Genomic DNA, 18,056 nt, shown 5'->3' on the forward strand with positions numbered 1-18,056 from the left:
CTGGTGCGGGGAGAAGGTCTCTCTGCCCCACCGCCCGCCTTCGGAGCAGCCTTCCGAAGACTGCCGGTGGGGTGGAGAGACCTCCTCCCTCCGCCCGCCTTCGGAGCAGCCTTCTGAAGGCTGCCGGTGGGGTGGAGAGACCTCCTCCCTCCGCCCGCCTTCGGAGCAGCCTTCCGAAGGCTGCCGGTGGGGCGGAGATACCTCCTCCCTCCGCCCGCCTTCGGAGCAGCCTTCCGAAGGCTGCCGGTGGGGCGGAGAGACCTCCTCCCTCCGCCCGCCTTCGGAGCAGCCTTCCGAAGGCTGCCGGTGGGTTGGAGAGACCTCCTCCCGCCGCCAGCCTTCGGAGCAGCCTTCCGAAGGCTGACGGCGGGAGGAGGTCTCTCCGCCCCACCGCCAGCCTTCGGAGGAGGTCCGAGGACAATGGGGAAGACGCGCTGCGCTTCCCCGCTGTCCCGGAGATTTCCCTATGGGCTTTCGTCTTGCGAAGGAAGCCCATAGGGAAATTTGTTTTGCGAAGCGCCTCCAAACCGGGAAACCCTTTCGTCTAGCGGGTTTTCCGTCTTGCGGGGCACCACTGTATAACCAAATCAGTAATTTTTGATATAACTGTAAAAACTACTCTGAAAATTTCTTATTCCAAAAATGAAACCTTCATCTGGTTGTAAATATTAGGATTATACCAGCAAGAATGAGTCTTTCTTTTTTAAAAATGATTTAAATCAAGTCTTGCTGACTGGTGATTTAAATCGATTTGATTTAAATAAAATCCACCCTGGTTGTGGCTAACATTGTGTGTACTTCCCAAAACAATGGTGGCAGCACACTGAGTGCAGAGTTAACAGGAATGTGTAGACAGCCTGAGTAAACCTGGTCAGAAGTAGGCTGCAGCTATTTATGTTGGAAAAAATGTATATAGCATAGCAGGCTATTCGCCATATATTTTTCTGAAAAAAAATCAAGTCACCTTTTAATAATTTGTTTAACACATTTCATAAAGACTGTTCAATAAATAAACAAATCTCCCAGCAGCTTACTAAAATAGTACTTATCAACAGTGTTAGGAACAGATATATGAAAGCTGGGAGCTAAATGGCACCTTAAACCCAGGTTATGGGCGCAACAACTGAATGTCTATGTGCACTTTTTAATAAAAAGAATACAAAGCTGAAAATGACTGAACTGCAGCTAAAATATGTTTTCCACATGGTCTAGTCCTGCCACTGCCCACGCCCCTAATATTCTTCAGAGGGTCTCTTCTCCAGTCTGCAGAGAGTACCTGGAAGTGGGGAGGTAGAAAAAGGTCCTCCTTGTTAGAATTCCTGCTCCATGATTGCAGTCATGGGATTGTTGTCTATCACATGACGGTGTATATTTTGACTCCACAGAGTGGGAAGTGACGGAAACAGAATGTTTGTGTTACTGTTTTCCGTGAAGTGGGACTATTGTCCTTTGTTCTTTTTCTCTTTGCTGTCTGGTGCTAGAGAGAGAGGGAGCCGTTGCAGTGCTCTGTGTGTGTTTATATGTAAATAAAGTAGATTAGCCAAAATGCTGAGTTGCTGAGGTCTGTTACGCAAGTTGCAAAGACTCTGTGGATCCCTAAGTGTGCCGATGTCTGTTGGCATCAGTCGCTGTGATGTTTGGGCAGAAGAAAGCTTTTGAAGCTCCCGAACAATTGACCAGGTGGGAGGGAACATGCCAGTTGGGCATGTGTCTCTGCCAGCGTCCTACTCGAGAGTAGGACGAGCTTCTGACACTCCTTTCCTTCCAGCAGTGGCAGTTTCAATCTGAAATCTTAGGCACAGTACTGTGCCCAGAAACAGCTCGCGCTAATGAAATTCCCTGTCGCAAAATGCGCCTAGTACAATGGGAGTTTCAATCATTGCTTATCAAAAAATTCTGATGAAGTCAACAAACTTGAAAAAAACAAGTAGACATAATAAAAATAGTGGGGGGAATCAATATGATATAAAAGCAAGCACGTATAACAAAATTACCGTCTGGGTTGGCATGCTGAAACAAGTAAGATTTTGGAAGGCATTGAGAGCAGTAGAACGAAAATGCCTGCCTGATTTTAAAAGGAAGAGAGTCCCAAAGCACGGGTGCTACCAGACTAAAAGATTCATTTTCTCCCCAAGTGCAATCTACTGTGTCAGCTTTCAGGTTCTAAGAACAATTCCTTCTGCTACTCATTACCTGTATGCTACAAAGGGGGATGAAACAGCAACAGTTTGAGTCTTGGATACGAATCGCTAAAACTATTCACATATCAAGATTGGTAACTGGATCTCCTCACTGCTACTGCCATCATATTTTCAACCCTTGCTAGTTGCACATGGAGATCTGTTACATACAGCTGCAATAGGTAGGCAGGCTGGACGAACCTATCCATTTCCTTTTCTCTCTGTATCTCATTTCCCCCTCTCCATCAGTTTGCATTTAAAAAAACAAAACAAAAAGCCTTCATGACGAATACTCCATTAGAATTTTAGTGCACATCCCCCCCCCCAATATACACTATGTAATTTTTTTTGCCTTATATACACATTTCTGCAAGGATTTTCACTGGATATAATGCATGGTTTATGTTATTTTCCCTAATATATGCATTTTGCTGCACACTTTCTGCCGCCGAGTGCACTTTCCTTCACACTATTTGGCTGCCCAACTAGATTGCAAAAGTCGGAAAAGTGCAAATTTAAAAGGAAAGCTGGGTTTCGGAAAATGAAAATAAGGCATTAAAATCCTAACCAAACTGCAGTTCTCCTCTATCCCTAGGGACAAGGGGAGATACAACATTATGGCAGGGTCAACATAAGCTCAGAGGCCACAGTGCCTCCAGCCTCCTAGTCTCTCTGCATAGCCTCTTAACTGAATACTGATGAACTCCATGATGGTGCCAGTCGACGCAGCTCAAATTGGTATGCCCATTTTTATTTCTGTTTTAAAAAGCCCTCCAATACTTGTCCTCATGAATATGAAAAGCATCCTAACTCTGAGCTCCTTCCAGTTCTTTCTACCACTAAGCTCCTTTTGCCTAAGAAAATCCGGTTTATACATTGAATTGTGTGCAAATTGTATCCCACGGAGGGCCACTTGCTACAATAAATGCTGACCCAAGACAATTAAAAAAGCTTGCTTTGCTTTTCCCTGGATCCCACACTGCCATCACCATGACAGGCAAACAACACAGACTGACGTTAGTTTCCAGCACTTTACCGCTTAGAGCCACTTTGTTTGCTACTAGCATCTATTAAAGACCTAACGCTAAAGTTTCAGAGAACCTGACACAATACATTGAGCTTGTGGAACAAGTTTAGCATCCCTTTTATCCGTCTTCTGTTCCGCTGAACAATAGAAACCTATAATCTTTAATTTTTCTGAAGCATTTTAAAATCCATTTTTTATATATTTGCTTTGGTAACACTGTCTTATGCTCTACTTTTCACATTGTCGTTTATTTTACCAATCCTCTAAGTTCAGAGTTAAAGGGATGCTAAACCCTAAACAGAAAGCCAAATGGTATCCGATTAAGCTTCCTGTCGCAACATGTGACATTTGCGTTTCTCAAGCACCCGTTTGACAAGAACTTGGCATTTCTCAAAAGAACAGCTTCCTATCAATGTCCAGCGGGGGGAAATCCCAAAGAGCAAAACCGAGGGTGATAGAAGGCTGCACTAATTATTCTGTATCACAGACAATCAGCAGAGAGCAAGGATATGGCTCTTCAATTTCTTTTTCTAATTGAAGCTGTATTACCATGTAAGCTGCACCATCATGTTGCTTTGGCTAGTCTGAGGGTGGGATAGTTTAGTCACGGAGAGAAAAAGACAGGAAACATGTCAAAGCTGAACTCATTCCTTTGCCGAGAAATTTAAAATGCATACTGCTTTGATAGAAACCTTTGAAAATCACAACTGCGAAATACACAATTCAGCTGAATATCCACACTGGTCTGCTCATTTCCCTTACAGCCGCACGAGATAGTTGCTTTAATCAAGTTCACAAATGACAGCAGTGTAACTGCAAAGGTGACTATAAAATGCTTCTGGTTAAAAACCTGCAAATCACACACACACACACACACACACACACACACACCCAATTTAAATTGTTATGTGATCTGCAAGGAGATTTCACTATGGTTGCCAGATTTCAAAAAGTGAAAATCTGGATTTCGCCAGACATTTTAGCCGTATCCACCCAGACACTGCAGTATTCCGGCTATGTCTGGGGAATTCCTAATTTCACTCACTTTCAAAAGGGCAAATCTTTACATATAAAAGAGCAGTGAAGCAAATAAAGATTCTAGAAAAGAGCATATAGAAAACGACATGCGATGCAAACCGGCATTCTTTGAATAACAACAGGTTTCTATTTCTTACAGTGCTGCAGATGAGCTTGGAAGTCCGTCAAGAAGACTTAGTGAATTTCAGGATCTGACTCTGGACTTTGGTGGGCTATAAGGTCACAGTTAAAACACTGCCAGAGGGAGAGGGTTTGTTTTTTTTAGAGGGGAGGGGCTGGGCCTGATGGGAAATGGAGTTCGACATATCTGAAAGGCCACAGGTTTGCCACCCCCAATCTATTATCTGCATTGTGACAACTTTACCACATTGTTCTGTTCAGTCTGCACCGGTCTTGTCCTTCACTGGAGAAGTACTGTAGAATATTTGACAATGGCTAGTAAATAGAACATCATAGCGCTATTACAAAGCATGTTGTACCTTAGACCAGTCTCCCATTCTCCAGACGTAGCATTTGGAATAGTCTTCACAGTCTTCTGCTTCTCTAGGCCTTGTAGACAAAACACACTTCTTCCGAGGGTTGGTGCACCTTACAGTCCGATGGCGTACTCCCTTTCCACATTTTACAGAGCACTGTAGAAAGGTGTATAAAATGATGCGCACACACAACACACATCATGGCATTCTGCACAGAGATCTATAAAAAGGTTAAGGACCCCTTGACAGTTAAGTCTAGTTATGAACAACTCTGGGGTTGCGGCGCTCATCTCGCTTTATTGGCCAAGGGAGCCGGCGTACAGCTTCCGGGTCATGTGGCCAGCATGACTAAGCCGCTTCTGGCGAACCAGAGCAGCGCATGGAAACGCCGTTTACCTTCCCGCCAGAGCAGTACCTATTTATCTACTTGCACTCTGATGTGCTTTTGAACTGCTAGGTTGGCAGGAGCTGGGAGAGAGCAACGGGAGCTCACCCCGCTGCAGGGATTCGAACCGCCGACCTTCCGATAGGCAAGCCCAAGGCTCAGTGGTTTACACCACAGCGCCACCTGCATCTCTACAGAGATCTATAGCTCTCTCTTTCTTCTGCCTAATAAATGCAATCATTAAAATGAAATTGAATGGGCAAAGTGCAGATACAAGAAAATATTGTGGAAGGATTCAGACAATAAATGCAGCTAATGGGCTCAGGGAGCAAATAGGAACATTGCACAACTTTACAGTGCCAAGGTTTGGAGGGGGGATATGGGGCTAGCTAGCCTCATCTATTTAGGGGACCAGTTTGCTTGAAAATGGACACTGCTGATGTGATATATCTGTTCTTTGCTTTAACTGGCATAGCCAGGACACTTTTCCAGCTGGAACTTGCCAGAACTCAGTTCAGGTGGGAGCTATTGCCATTTTAAGAAAACAAAGGAGGCATTCCTGCTGCGTTCCAGCACCTCTTTTTGTACAAAAATAGCACTGGGCACAGCATGTGCTATGTGAGAGAAATATACATCCATAACTGGCCCAAATTAGACATAAGGAGTTGTTTTGTTCTCATACTTGCATATGCAAATTCTGCAGCATTCACCGATAAATCACAAACTCCACTTTTGTGTTCTCCCCAAATGTAGGTAATATAAATGAACAGAAAATAAAAGCATAGAAAAACAATGCATATACTCCACCTCGGACCATACGCCAGCCTCCCACACCGTCATGCAGTCCTGGCCTTCACAGCGCTGCGCCGAAGGGGGTTTGGGGCCAAGACAGTCTCTCTCACGGGCTCTGATCAAAGTCCCATTTCGAAGCTGCTGAGTGCAGGCGACTTGTCTGTTCTGCGTCCCCTTCCCACATGTCCTTGAGCATGGAGTCCATTCTGTCATCATCCATCTGTAAAGGCAGGTCAAAGCATGATTACTCCTCGAAATATTTTCTAGTGAGGTTTAAGACACATTTTAAATTGACCTCCGTGATAAATGCAACACAAGTGCTTTTTGAGGGTCATCGGCCCTCAATTTTGAGGCAACGGCATCTTAACTTTCAAATTACAACCTTCTTTCTGCTATTGCATGATTTTATCCAGTGCTGTTTACAGAGCTAAGAACCAAAAGGTTGATTCGAGAATACTCTTCTGCAAACAAAGGGCTCCTTTGGAGCAAGACACAGGTCAAGCAGAGGCTCTGACTAGATGCAGGGGGTGGGAGCTGATCTTTGCAGATTCTTCCTCTTCCCTGCATTGCATCCCTTGAAAAACTGCTCTGAAAGGGCTGGGAACTCTCTGGAAGAGCACAGTTGGTGGCATTGAGAGCACACAGAGGAGGTACAAACCCAGCAATCTGCACAAACAAACACACACATGCACTCAGCAGCATTTTTCCCTGCTGGGCAGCACTGGGGAGCAAAACAAAGGCTCTTTTTACCTTTGTAAAAGGAACCCTTCTCTCTCTGGTCAGTGGCCGAGCTACCTGCCCCAGCTCCCGGAGTAACGCAGGGCGGGGCTAGCCGGCCCGTGGGGACAGTACTAGTCGCCCGCACGGCAAGCGTCCCTAGCCACCTGTCGCCCGCACAACAAGCATCAGCGGGGCACAACTGGCTGCCCACGGGGAGCGTCCGGGAGGGCACCACAAGTCGCCCACAGTGATAGCGTTACTAGCGGCCTGCCGCCTACATGGCGAGCATCTGGCGATGTCACCCCCCCTCAAAGATGACACCCGGGGCGACCGCACCCCCCGCACCTGCCTTCCTCTGCCAGTTCCTCTGGTTTGATGCCATTGTTGAAGGTCTTGGAGTGCAAACAGGAAGAAGAAATCAGAAATCATTGCCCGGGGAGGAGGGCTTCAGGACCCACACAAAATTGCTCAGTAGGCTGGATTTGCGGGTGATATGCCAGGCATTAGAGCCAAAGGAGTGGATAGCTCAGATATCTTTTGAGTTATTGCGGATGCCTTGGGGCATTCTTTCATTTCAGCTGGGACGCCCACCGGGTGAGAAACGGGTGCTTTCTGAGCATAAGCATCAACTAAAACACTCATTAAATAATGACTCACTATCACCTTGTCTGGCATGGCTGCTCATTGCACCTTCGGAGCTGAGGCTCAGGTTTCGTTAAGTATTTGCATTTCTTGCTGTCCACAAAACTTATATTCTTATTCATGATCTTTGTGCAGGATACTGTTGTCTTTCTTTCTCCTGGTAAGACACAAAAGAGACGTTTTTGGAACTGAAGGAAAGCTTTGCGCAGGGAGAGGTGGGCGGGCTCTGTGCAGCCCCCTGGCCTGCCCAATCCTTGAAGCAAGTTGGCGTGTGGCTGAGTTAGGAGCAGGTCCCAGCTGGAATAAGGAAGTGGCGAGGGAAAGATTGTAATTTTCTTTCAAGATCAAATCAATATTACTTTGATGTTGTTGCGGGGTCCCGAAAAGGCGTGGGGCCTATTTGGTAATCTGGCAATGACTCAGATTTTGCAAGTAAGGGTCCCTCTAGAAAGTCTCTAAGAAGAAGAGTCGACTTGGGGTTCTGAGGATTCTTGTTACCTTAGGGCAGGACAAACTCTGACACTTTTCTTTTAAAAATGGTCTCTCAGGCAGCTGCTTTGATTAAAAACGCTGGCCAAACAACCACTTCCTGCACTTCTTCTTTTGAACAGCAGGTTCTCTTGTCATATCAGAAATTGCTTTTGGCCACCCCTTCAGTTTCAAAACTGCATCTGTCATGCAACATGAGACAGTGTCCTCTGAGAAACACAACCCAAAAGACCTGCTGGGCACAGGGAACGAGGTGTGTGTTATCACAAAGAATGACATGGATGGCACTCTAAGCCAAACCTTGACTTTAGCTGCTGTCCCATGCTGAAATGCCTAAAATACCTAAAATGCCTTGGGAAGAACAAAACAGCTGCAATCTCTCTTCAGAAAGCATGGGTTAATCCATGGTTTGGGCATAGTGTTCCATTAAGGGGGGGGGCAACCTATACATTTACCTGTACACATGAAAAACATTCTGTGTCCTAGAAATGAGTGTCAAATGCTTATTCACGAAGTTCCATGCATGTTTTAGAGAAGATGGATTTCAACTAGAATTTTAGGTCAAGAACTAGCAGTTTTGTGAAGTTTAAAAAACACCCTCCAAAAATATATTTCTAAGTAAACAAATCTGCCTGGATCATGTAACAGTTTTTTTTTTAAAAAAAAAAGGAAAGAAAGAGAAATCAATAAGAAAAGCAAAACATTTTGAACTTTCCAGGACGTGATATTGTCCGAATGGCAATAATGGCAGCCCTAGCGCATCAGCACCAACACCATATCTTCACACAACCCACTGAATGTTTTACAGATTTTAGAGAATTATTACCTCCTCCGCATACGGCATCACAGTCCTCCCAACCTGAGTGTGTCCACATAAAAAGAGGCTCAGACCCTTTGGAGCTCTGATTCTCAGGCAGAGGGTCCAAAGGAATGGTGTATTCATAGTGTAGCCCATAATTCTGATCTTGAAAGAGCAGAACCTGCAATATACAGAATAAAAAATTGGGGTGTCTCGGTATCACATTGGAGAACGGTGATATTTCTACATTTAAGGGGAGAGAGGTAAAGCTCTGTGGCAGAGCAAATCCTTTGCACGCATCTTTTCCACGTTCAATCCCCCATCACGGTCACCTTAAGAGATCCTTCTCCTGATGCTCTTGAGAGCGATTGGCAGCGACAACCAACAGTACTGGAATAGACAGATCCAAGGTCTCAATCAGTACAAGGTGGCTTCATTTGTTAATATGAAGAAATGCAGGACTGGCTTGCATCTGATGGACATTCTGACATTCACAGAAGTCATTTGAGGCAACTCTCATAGGGGAAATCAGAGGGTTTATACATGCAGTGCTAAATTTTGCCTGTGGGTGCAGGCAACCTCTGAAAAGGGCTATTCTTACAGAACATTTCATGTAAGTAATAGTTATCAGCCTGATTCAAAATGTTGGTGCTGACCTTTAAAGCGCTAAACGGCCTTTAAAGCGCTAAATGGCCTCAGCCCGGACACTGAGGTCCAGCTCCGAGGGCCTTCTGGCAGTTCCCTCACTGCGGAAAGTGAGGTTACAGGGAACCAGACAGAGGGCCTTCTCGGTAATGGTGTCCGCCCTGTGGAACACCCTCCTATCAGATGTCAAGGAAATAAACACCTGACTTTTAGAAAACATCTGAAGGCAGCCCTGTTTAGGGAAGCTTTTAATGTTTAATAGATTATTGTATTTTAATATTTTGTTGGAAACCTCCCAGAGTGGCTAGGGAAACCCAGCCAGATGGGCAGGATATTAATCATCATCATCATTATCACTGTAACAGGAGGCAGTGACTAAGATCAATGGGTATTTCCCTTTAATAATTTCCATGGTCATCAACAGAATTTTCTGGGAGAAGACAGAGCTTTATCTGCATATACTCACCATCCATTGTTAAAACCAACAACTCAAAAGCAAAGTATGCATTGCAAAAAGTGGGCAATATCCAGCTAAGCCATACTAAAGAGTAGACTTACTGAAATCAAGAGACATACGTCCACTGATTTCAATGTGTCTACTCTGAGTGTGACTAACACTGGAGATCACCCAGCTTTAAGATGTCAGGAGAACTTTAGTCATAGTGATTCTATCTGCAATAGTCATTTTAAAACTGCAATAATATAGTGTAAGTGTAGTGTGCTAACTCCTGCCCCAAGGACTTAAAACTTCAAGTAAGCTTCTATTTTTAGAAATACATTTTTCATCATAAATTTGAATCACAGAATAATTTTGCTTCATGGCTACACACTCTTTCTAGACCCAAATACTGGTCAATATTGTGTTGTTACAAGGAAAGCTACTTCCAGTTTAGCCAGTGATTATCACCATAATGAAAACTTCACTTTTCATTTTCTCAACCCCCTTTGCCTTGTTGCCATCCTATTCCAAGATTATAGGCACAAACATCAGGGGCGGTGGGGGGGGGGGACACCTCACTTTCACTGAAAGGAAGAATAATTACTTGCAAAGATCAGCTCCCTCCAGCAAAATTTAAGGAAGAATTATTCAAGAGGAAATAGTTCTTTGCAAATGTGTTCTGCAAATTCTTTGAGCACAACTAGATAGGTGGCGCTGTGGGTGGCGCAGGTGGGTGGCGATAGGGTGGGTAGCGATAGGTGGCGCTGTGGGTGGCGCAGGTGGCGCTGTGGGTTAAAGCCTCAGCGCCTAGGACTTGCCGATCGAAAGGTCGGCGGTTCGAATCCCTGCGGCGGGGTACGCTCCCGCTGCTCGGTCCCAGTGCCTGCCAACCTAGCAGTTCGAAAGCACCTCCGGGTGCAAGTAGATAAATAGGGACCACTTACCAGCGGGAAGGTAAACGCTGCTCGGTCCCAGCGCCTGCCAACCTAGCAGTTCGAAAGCACCTCCGGGTGCAAGTAGATAAATAGGGACCGCTTACCAGCGGGAAGGTAAATGGCGTTTCCGTGTGCGGCTCTGGCTCGCCAGAGCAGCGATGTCACGCTGGCCACGTGACCCGGAAGTGTCTCCGGACAGCGCTGGCCCCTGGCCTCTTGAGTGAGATGGGCGCACAACCCCAGAGTCTGTCAAGACTGGCCCGTACGGGCAGGGGTACCTTTACCTTTACCTTAGATAGAAATAGCTTTTATCCACTGCCAGGGTTTGAGCATATCTGCAGTTATGAAGGAAACGTTTTATAATCCATAATGTGTCCCTAAACGATCCAGCTCCTTTGTGCTAGCAATTTTGAATTGATATCAGCTTGTTTATTCTTCAGTTAATGGTCCAGGTTATGTAGAAACCCCCACACTGACTGTAGATACGTATGTCTTTGACAAATCTCTCCATTTGAAGAGGTTCTTGCCATACTTCACTGCAAAAAATGGTGAGTCTTTGCCTACCAGGGGTGGAAGGGAATTTTGTTTGGTCTTCGTTTTTTAAGTAAACCGGCCTAATCTACATAATTATGCCCTGAATTTAACATTTCTCTGAATTTTGTGGTACTGTTCTCAGCTCAAAAATGTACTAAAATGTGTAAAAACTGAACACTTTAGCATTAAATTCATTTAGAAATGCATACACTGGGATACAACTGTCAAATGCAAATTTTCATGCAGATTTTAAAATCATCATCACCATTGCAGATTATCTCAGAAACGGGATGGAACAGACTAACCAATGAATACAAGTGAAATCCATATGGACCAGAAATAGACTTATCCATCAATCCCTAGTATATTAAGATTTATTATAGTATAAAATAGTTTTTAAATAGTCATCCATACCAATAAATGCAAAGGTGATGTGGTTGGACCTTTGGCCGAGATTTTTTCCCACAGACCTCTCCTAACGTAATGAACAGTGGTACCAGCAATGTTGAATGTTCCAGAATGTTCTATCTTCCAGTCACTATTAATAGACTGTTTGCCGGCATCTCGGAGAGCTGTAGATAACATTGGGAAACAGTATAGAAGAAAATGGTTCATTTTCCAGTTGTTCTATGAGAAAAAAAAAATTCTACGCTGGTTCAGTTACAAAGCTATTTATGAATAATAAGCATAATAAAGAAATCTCAGCAAGAAAACATTTTATCTGTTTCCCAGTTGGGATAAATGATAAAAGCCATATATTTAGATGTGTCTAAATTCTTTCCATATTTAGGACAGGGTTCAATAAAATAGTGAGTGGCTGAGATAAAGGGCTGCAGGATTTAGTTCACATTCATGCAATATGGATAGTACAAACTATACATTGTGGATTCATTGTTTGTGTTACATGAATGCACTAGAACATGGTATTTTAAAATTAATTACAACAGCAGCTAAGAAGATGCAATAGAATCTCATTACTGCACTCTGTGAGCTTCCTGTGCCAACGTAGCTGGATCTTAAAATGTGCTTTGAACACAAGCTATTGAACAATAGAGCTTTGAAATTACTAACTTAAAAAAGATGTGGTGATGGCAAGGAGCTTAGATGGCTTTGGGGAAAAAACCTCAAGAAGAATAAGGTTGGCTTATTTGTTCCAATCTATGATAAAACTCAGGGTTGTATTCTACTAAGAGCAAAGCCATTAACATTAATGGACCCAAATTAGTCATGCCCATTAATTTCAGTGGGTCTACTTTGAGTAGTAGTTAGTTGGCTACAACCCTCAGTTTCCTGCATTCACCTCATCCTGTGCCTCATTATCTTCTTACCACGATCAGGTCACAAAACACCAACAGAAGCTACAATTAATACATCTCTCCATCAAGGGAAGGAGCTTTTTAGGCTAAGCCAATCACAAACTTGCAATCTGTGCTGTGAGGCCTTTGCAAACCCAGAGCTCCCAGATCATCTTTCAATAGCATGCCCCAAAGTATGCCCCACAGAAGGGCTCACGGTTATCTCTACAGCTGTGGTGGTCAACTAGGCCATCAGGATGGGAAAAGAAGGTGGAGCATGAAAGGGTCAATGGTGGTAGTGGTTGAACAGATCACACTGGATGACAGGTGGGGTGGACATAACGGCAGTAGTCCTTGTTCTCCTCTCAAGTCAGTTGTTTTCTGTCTTCCACAAGTAACATAATTTCCCTTCAATGCAACTCCCATAAGTTAAAATAACTTTATCAAGCTGTCTTGATATCACAGCCACATTAAATTCCCTGGCTCGCAGTTCCAAGCCTGCCTCCCTTGGCTGTCCAATTCCTTCCTTGCTCTTTAGATTTTCCTTTTGTAAACTCTCCGACTTGTCTTTCCCCCTCAAGCTCTTTCCATTCCACTGACTCATCCATCAGTTTTCTGATTCTTAGTCCATGGCCTGCTCTGCTCATTTTGGCCAAGCACGGTGGCCCTTTGCTTCCCTAGCTCCTTGGACTTCAGCCTGCCCCACAAAGCTACTCCTGTCCCAAGGACATGTGTGAGGTATCAGTCCCAGGCAAACTGACAACTTTTTCTTCCTTCCCAGACGTTGAGCTGGAAACTGTCTGGAAACTTGGTTCCCTGAGCTGTTGGAATGTTTGTGAACACCGTATAGCAGCTCTGTCAAGTGGTGTTAGAAGGTTCACTTTCATAAATCCAACATTATATAGATTAGATAAATTCATAGTACGTGATTAATTCTTACTACTTTTCTATATTTTACTCTTTGTATTTGTCACAAGTCACCTTGAGATCTTTGTGGTATAAAGTGGCTGATAAAGAACAAAAATTGAATTCGGAGTTCTGGTAGCTAATCATCTAATTGCCAACAATTCAACATATCCTTCCCCAACTTCGGCAGTATGATCACCATTTGGATGTCAAACTAACAAAAAACATCAAGCAACAGGGGAGAAAGTTAACTATTAAATGCCTAGGAGTGGAAGAAATTCTTGGTCCGGCGCTGAAAGAATAACAATGTTGGCCCCGGGCAAACCTCCTTGGGGAGAAATTCTATAGAAGGGGGTTACTACTGAAAAGGTACTCTCTCTTATAGTAACAGGAGATGACCTAACAGGCCATGCAGGTTCAAATGTAAAGTCCAGGGGTCCCAAGCTATGTAAATATTTACAGAGCAAAACCAGCCCTTTGAATTGCACCTGGAAATTTATCAGAAGCAGCACACCCAGGCCAGAATAAGTGTTATATATTTGGATTACAGGATCCTTGTTATGAGTCTGGTTGATGAATTTTGCACTAGCTTTAATTTCTAGACAGTCTTCAAGAGCAGCCCCATGGGCAATGAACTGCAGTAATCTAACCTGAGTATTATTGGAGCATAGGAACAAAGCTGGTGGGTGCTCTGTGCCACAGAGGTCACGTATGCATCAGAGTAATGTACCCAGAAGCAAAGGACAAGCAACAGGAAATGATTATTATGAGACTGGGGATAGTTGTGCTCTGATGTCAGCCTCCCAGAGACAGGTGGATAGCTGCTGTCAGAAACAAAATTCTATACCAGGTGGAAGTTGTTCTGTCCCACTAGATAAGTTGAAGAAAAAACTAGAACTATTAAACTTGTTCCATGGCCATTTCCACCCATATATCTTGGGAAAATAGCAATTATCCCAATTAACATGGTCTGTTTTCCATCACCTTTGTGCTCAAAGCAGTACATCCAGCCTTCCGGCCATCAACATGATGAGCTTGATAAAAAACCTGTAAGATTTGAAAGTTCACAAAGCTCTTAAGAACCTTTTTGATCACGGTGCTCATTTGTTTCTAAGTTGGTGTGGTTAGTACGTGTGCAAATACCTCATCTATTCTTGCGAAGTGCTAAATGTTAGCACTTACATTTCTAGACATTTTTAACTGTGGCTTTTGCAAATAAGCATTAATTTGATCTTTCCTGCCAGGAATAACTTTTTTTGGCCGACTCTTTCCTCTCCCAGGCCCAATCAATCCCCAAAAGTATTTAATGAGGTCAACTCAGATACACTTCAAGGAACTGAGGGATACGCAACCTTGTCTTTGCCAATATATAATTCTTCATTTTTTCCCTCTCTCTCTCTGTAATGTGAATCTTGAATGCCTCAGGCCCCTTAATCAGAAATGTGAAGTTTGACTTGATGGCTTGATGTCATCCTCTGGACAAGACTGCCCTAAACATTCTTTCTCACTGAAATTCCATGCTTGGCATTCGTGATGTGAAAGTGCCTTAACTGCTCAGTCCTTGCCCAAATCTCTTCATAAAGTTGTATGTTAACGTGAGTCATTCCTGGCAATCAACTGCCGTCCTATCCATATTTGTACTGTTTTGTTATGTTTCTATGGGAAACAATGGCAATAGCACCATCAACTGGCGGCAATACAACTACATTATCCAACAATCACGCATGCCACTAAGGCACAGTACGATGAATCCAAATAGCACAAAATTCCTAAAACATCCTTGCAGCATCCAGTAATGTTACAGTTCTAAGAGGTTTCTTTTTCTGATGTAATATCTCGACATTTTAAAGTCTTCTAACTAACCACTGAATAAAAGTAGATTCTTCTCCACCCAATGGACAGACATCTTTGGTACAGGAGTACAGTAGCATGGTTGTTTCACAGCCATCTTGTTTCTGAACAATTACCAAATGAAGCCCCATAGCACAAAATGCTGATATTTTAGGAAGTGTAGCTAGCCTATCAGATACAGGACAGTTGCACCTCATGTGGGTATTCAGCTCCAAGGATTCCGTATATACCCAAAATCACATATACCCAAACCCTTGAATTATACAATGCCAAGTTCATTCCCTCACAGCAGACAAGCCAATACTATCTTGACATAAACAGTGTCCACATTCAAAGCCTTCACAATTTGTACAGGTGGGTCATATATGCAAACAGCTTCATTTCAGGGAAATGGGCAATGGCACACAAAATCTTCCTGTGCCCTTCAGTTTGTAAATTGCATAACGAGGCCTGCTAAAAGTATGCTCTGGTTTTGAAGAAGAAAAAGGGCATGTGCTTTACATCCAAAAAGTTGTAAAGGGGACACCTCAGTTTTAAAACGGTAAAAGCAAGTTCTTTTCAACTCCAGGGGGGAATAATTTTTTTGGATGTGATCAAACCAAAGCAATCTACACACAGTTATGTGAAAGGTAAAATTCTAGCTGGTCTTGCATTCCGTACTGGGACACTGTCACCAAGTCTAGCTAAGTTTGTTGTTATTGGTATGAGCTTTTGTGTGCATGCACACTTCTTCAGATACCTGCTTGCACACGAAAGCTCATACCAATAACAAACTTAGTTGGTCTCTAAGGTGCTACTGGAAGGAATTTTTTTATTTTGTATTGACTACAGCAGACCAACACGGCTACCTACTTGTAACTAGAAACAAGTCCAGTGTCATCTCTTTGTACCTGCTTAGCTGATTTTATCCTGGAAGCCGTCATCATGCAATTCAGCTGCATCAAGGCAAGTTCCCCCTACCTGGTGATCTTGAGATGTTTTGTACTTCAATTTTCCATCATTCCTGATTGCTGGCCATGGTTGTTGGAAGTCGCAGTCCAAAATATCTCTAAGGACTCAAGTTGAGGAAGGCTGGAGAAAGTCATGCTTTACTTGTTTAAAAACCTACCAACCTTTTCTAAGGTACTACCTTGTGGAGTGAAAATAAATCGAGACTTATGAGTTTAAAGTCACTGGCTGCATGGACTAACTGCCTCTCAGTGGCGTCAGAGCCACTGGCAATTGGTGTGTGTCTCATATGTGGGCCAACTCAAAAAAACTTTTTATTTAGTAAGTCTCTACGGCACGTTTCCGCAATTACCGTATTTTTCGCTCTATAACACGCACCCGACCATAACACACACGTAGTTTTTAGAGGAGGAAAATCCGTAGGCATGCCACCTATAGGCATTCCCTCCATAACACGCACAGACAGGAATTTTGTCCATCTGGCTGATTGGCTGGGCCATTTGGTTTTTGCCTATTGCGTAGCAAATCATCACAACTTGTAAGGTTGTGGTTAGGCATTGGTTATAAATTGGTGGAGGAGGGGTTAGGATAGGCTGGGCCTGCCCCCCCATGGTTGCTGCGGAAAGGGAATTCTGTTAAAGGAATCCTGGGGCTTGCCATCTTTTCGCCCAATCCCTGGAATGGGACTAGGGCCGGCAAGCCTTTGAGGAGCATGCGGATGAGAATTGAGGGTCTGTGACTCAGCTCCATTTCTCCCCGACTTGCTTTTCCTCGCACTGTCTTTCGGTGGTGCCCGGAAGTCAGTTCTGTCCCCAGGCGGGGGGACAGATAGTCTTAACCAATGCCTAAACAACCACTCACGGTTTTGTATTTAAATAAAGTTGTGGCCCAAATTATGCCAAAAACCTTAAGCAAAAATTAAGTGTGCGTTGTGAGTTATTTGGGGGGTGGCTTGGGGACCTCGACACGCAACTGGCTTGCAGCAGGAAAAGGCTGAAAGAATTGGCGTTGCATTTTTCAGGGACATCCTTTTGCCTTGTACTCAGGTTCCTGGACAAGTTCTTATCAATAGTTTTACTGGGTAGAGTGAGGAGTTCCATCCCTATAAAGCACACCCAGTCCAGAAAATTCTGTTGGCTGGCTAGTAGAGGAGCTCTCTTGAAAATCTTCAAACCTCAGGTTTATGTCACAATCTGTTCTCCACTAATTTGGGGCTTTATGAACCGACATTTTCAATTAAGCCCAGTTGGCAGCCAGCACTTCTCTTGTAACAGAGAAATCACATGCTCTTGATAACTAGTCCAGGTCAACAGTTTGGCTGCGGCGTTCTGGACCAGCTCAAGTTGCAGAACACTTTTCAAGGCGGCCCCACAGACAGCACATAAGATTAACCCATTCAAGATGTAACTAAGGTATATGTCATTATGACCAGATCTGACATTCCAAGGAATGGATGCAGTTTATTTTATTTACAGCATTTCTGGGTCACCAAATAACCAAGGATTTTGAGGCGTTTTGTACAAGTTAAAAACAACAAGTTGTTAATGCAGCAACCTCAGGTATGTGATAATGCTCTTGGCCACTATTCCTACCTGGGCACTCAAGCTTGAAAAGAGGTCCAGGGTCACACCCAAACTGGATTTCCAAATCCTTAGAAATCCAGCCTCTAATTAGCATCAGTTCCCGTGTGTGTGTGTGTGTGTGTGTGTGTGTGAGAGAGAGAGAGAGAGAGAGAGAGAGAGAGAGCGCTTGCAAAATGGGCTAAATACAGGACTACGCTCATTCAATTTTTTTATGTTAAAGAGAATATAATGTGCGCCCGTTTTTAATAATTCTAACTACCACAGAAAGTATCATTTTAATCCCGGTTATTAGACTTGCAAATTGATTCCGTGCATACTTATTTGCAAGAAAGCTCTTCTGGTTTCAAGGGGGCTTGTGCCTAAATAATGATC

General features: G+C 43.7%; 1 protein-coding gene across 2 annotated transcripts in view; it reads right to left on the reverse strand.

The window, feature by feature from the left end:
• ADAMTS19 (ADAM metallopeptidase with thrombospondin type 1 motif 19) overlaps nucleotides 1–18,056 on the reverse strand; it is a 126,349-nt gene that overhangs the window by 13,421 nt on the left and 94,872 nt on the right. For both annotated transcript variants that reach the window (XM_083702219.1, XM_083702218.1), the window contains exons 17-21: nucleotides 11,516–11,673; nucleotides 8,576–8,729; nucleotides 7,282–7,417; nucleotides 5,914–6,118; nucleotides 4,725–4,877 (exon numbers count right to left, since the gene is read on the reverse strand). In XM_083702219.1, the coding sequence (XP_083558345.1) occupies nucleotides 4,725–4,877; nucleotides 5,914–6,118; nucleotides 7,282–7,417; nucleotides 8,576–8,729; nucleotides 11,516–11,673 (806 nt within the window). The remainder of the gene's footprint in view (nucleotides 1–4,724; nucleotides 4,878–5,913; nucleotides 6,119–7,281; nucleotides 7,418–8,575; nucleotides 8,730–11,515; nucleotides 11,674–18,056) is intronic.

This window comes from Podarcis gaigeae (genome assembly GCF_964106915.1).
Source record: "Podarcis gaigeae genome assembly, chromosome: 11".
In the NCBI taxonomy this organism is placed as follows: domain Eukaryota; kingdom Metazoa; phylum Chordata; class Lepidosauria; order Squamata; family Lacertidae; genus Podarcis; species Podarcis gaigeae.